This window comes from Trichechus manatus, unplaced genomic scaffold (genome assembly GCF_000243295.1).
Source record: "Trichechus manatus latirostris isolate Lorelei unplaced genomic scaffold, TriManLat1.0 scaffold00029, whole genome shotgun sequence".
In the NCBI taxonomy this organism is placed as follows: Eukaryota; Metazoa; Chordata; class Mammalia; order Sirenia; family Trichechidae; genus Trichechus; species Trichechus manatus.
This window is the reverse complement of record NW_004443965.1, coordinates 11,163,021-11,165,939: the sequence shown is the minus strand read 5'-3', so window position 1 is coordinate 11,165,939 and position 2,919 is coordinate 11,163,021. Positions and strand designations below refer to the sequence as shown.

The 2,919-nt window shown below is 38.7% G+C and overlaps 1 protein-coding gene across 1 annotated transcript; it reads left to right on the top strand.

Annotated features, from left to right (window-relative positions):
- Positions 1–706: 706 nt before the first annotated feature.
- LOC101341643 (histone H2B subacrosomal variant-like) lies at positions 707–1,119 on the top strand. The gene has a single exon (XM_004374505.2). The coding sequence runs from the start codon at positions 751–753 to the stop codon at positions 1,117–1,119; it is 369 nt and encodes a 122-aa protein (XP_004374562.1). The 5' UTR covers positions 707–750.
- Positions 1,120–2,919: the final 1,800 nt, after the last annotated feature.

The window sequence follows — 2,919 nt, the reverse complement described above, 5'->3', positions numbered from 1 at the left end:
ATTGCCTCAGGACACAATCCAGTCTTGTAAATTGAGTCCTGCCTCACTAACACAACTGCCACCCATTCTCCCTCATTAACATCATAGAGGCAAGATTTACCACACATGGGAAAATCACACACTACCGGGAATCATGGCCCAGCCAGATTGATACACACATTTTTGGGGGGACATAATTCAGTCCATGACAGGGTATAGAAAAAAATTTAGATTTCATTTTTAATACAAATCTCACAATTTTAAAAATCAGATTAGTCATTCATATTTATCTTATCAAAAAATGATCATTTTGAGATTTTAAAAGGCTGTTTATTCCTTTGCTTATAAAATGAACTTATGAATGCTTTTATCAACAGAGAACCCCCACGAAGGGCTTATGGCACATTTTCCTTTACTTTCCTGCCACCAGTACCCCAATTTGGTGAGGTTTTGTCCAAATCTGTGACTATAGTATATTATGCTTACAAATTGCTAAGAAAAAAAGTAAGCACTGCTTCACTCTGTCTGAAGTCAGCCTCAATCCTTCTGCAACACTCCCTTTATCTTCTTAAGACAGCTTTTGGTTGGCCAAGACAAAGATTTGCCCTTAACAACAAATCAATGTGACTGTGACATAGGCAGAGTAACCTCCAATCAGAGAGAGAAGCCCAGTAGTCTGACTGTGACATGCTACTATAAATAGGAGAGCTCCCCCTACTCTTGGGCCCTTCACTACTCCATTCAGAACTGATAAGGGAAACAACATCTACAATGGCCGGATCCATCATCAAAAAGTACAGGTACTCCAGAGGATGTCTAAGCTTAATCTCCAGAAAGAAATTACATTCCAGTACTGACTTTGGCCATAGAAATTACTCACTCTACGTGAACAGGGTCCTAAAGGAAGTGGTTCCCCAGAGGGGCATATCGTCTCGCACCTTGGACGTCATGAACACTCTGATCAACAACATCTTTGACTGCATTGCTATGGAGGCCTGCAACCTGATGTATTTCAGAAATCGTTGCACCCTCACCCCAGAAGATATCCAGAGAGCAGTGTATTTGCGGTTACCTGGGAAACTAGCTAAGCACGCAGTGGCTTTTGGAAGTGAAGCAGTCAACAGATATGTCCACTCCTAAACTCCATGTACCAGCTTAACTGAATCTGGGGGAAAGTAAATCAGACTTACAAGCGATCACCTGAATATTGAATTCAGTCTAGTTTTTTTTTTATAACACAGCTGTATTTTCTAGTATTTTCCTATTATCTCTAGAGCTGAACCACTTTCTTGCTATTCTACCGTTTGTTTCACTGTTTAGGTTTTCTTGGCATCTGCTTCCAGCCCAGACTCCATCCTGGAACCCTTATTTTTCCTACAGATGTGTAAATCTCATTATATAAATTCAGTGCTTACTGTGTAGGTAAGGTGTTGTTAACTATACACAGGATGATTTGAGCCAGTTATTTTAACCCACAGGTCACAGTGACTCTGAATTTATGAAGATAAACATTTTAGTCAGAAGTATAGTAGCACTGATAAATTTTTATCAAAAAGTATTTTCTAGAGCAAACTCTATTCAACCAATTTAGTTCCTTAATGAATTTTCGATAGAGCATGTTAACCTATTTCTTTTGTTGTTTTCATTGTATTTCCTGAACTTATCTTCAACAAGCTCACTTCATTTCCATGTAACTTTTGGTTCACTGAAGTTTATTGTTCTACACTTATAAGAACACCCACGAACCTACTACCCAATTTTTGAAAAGAACTTTACAAATTTCACTGAAGATCTTTCCCAATGCCATCTCCCTGACCACTGTCCTGAGTTTTCTTTCTTACTTCCTTGCTTTCGTTTGTGCTTTTGCTACCTATGTGTTGTTGTTGTTGTTGTGTGCCTCGAAGGACAGAGTAGAACTACCCCATTAGGGCTTCCAAGGCTGTAATCTTTAGGGAGACAGATTGCCACACCTTTCTCCGGAGGAGCTGCTGGTGGGTTCGAACCACTGACCTTTCAGTTAACAGCTGAGCGCTTAACCACTGCACCACCATGTGTTTCCAAATAGGGTTAGTTTTGCTTATTTTATAATTCAGAAATTATATTGTATGTGTTCTTCTCTGCAGGGCTTTTTCTCTTAACAATATGTTTCTAAGATTCATACCTGTTGATACATGTAGCGCCAGTTTATTCTTTCCACTGCTATATACTATTTCATGCCACAGTGTATTTATCCATCCTCTGTTATGGAGGTTTAGGTTTTTTCAGGTTTGTTTAGTATTTTGTTTGTTTGTTTTTGTTTTGTTTTTTTTTTTGCTATCATAAACAATGCTACTATAACGATCAGAGTTGTGATAATAGCTAAGACATAACACTTGGTACGTGCCCAGCACTTTACATATATTAACTTATTTAATCTTCACTTCAACCTTGTGAGGATTAAATAATTATCCCCATCCCACAGATGAGGAAAATGGAGCACAGGAAAATGAGTAACTTTTCTAAAGTCACACAGCTGGGTAAGTGTAGAGCCAGGATTTGACCAGGTTAGCAGAGTTCACTGTGAACCACTATGCTACATGCTGTTAACATTCTTGTATATATCTTCTGGTACACATGTACAAGAATGTCTCTAGGAAAAATACCCAAGAGTGGAATTGCTGGGTCATTGATATGCCCACATTCAATTAGATATTGCCAGGTTTTCTTCCAAAGGGTTCGTACCAATTTACATACCCATTAGCAGTAGATGAGAATAATTTAGGTTCTTCTGATTACAAGCATCATATAACTTAAGCTTCCTCAAGAAAAGGAGTTTGTTGTGTGTATATTCTGGGACTGGAGGTTGCTCTAGGGAAAGGCTACTCCCTTAGTCTCTTATTAGGACCCACTCTCTGTTTTTTTGCGGGTTTGCTCACTTGCTTCTCAGTGTTTCAGAAAACA

Coding starts and splice junctions, on each gene's coding strand:
- LOC101341643 (XM_004374505.2), top strand. CDS start 751: ATGGCCGGATCCATCATCAAAAAGTACAGGTACTCCAGAGGATGTCTA.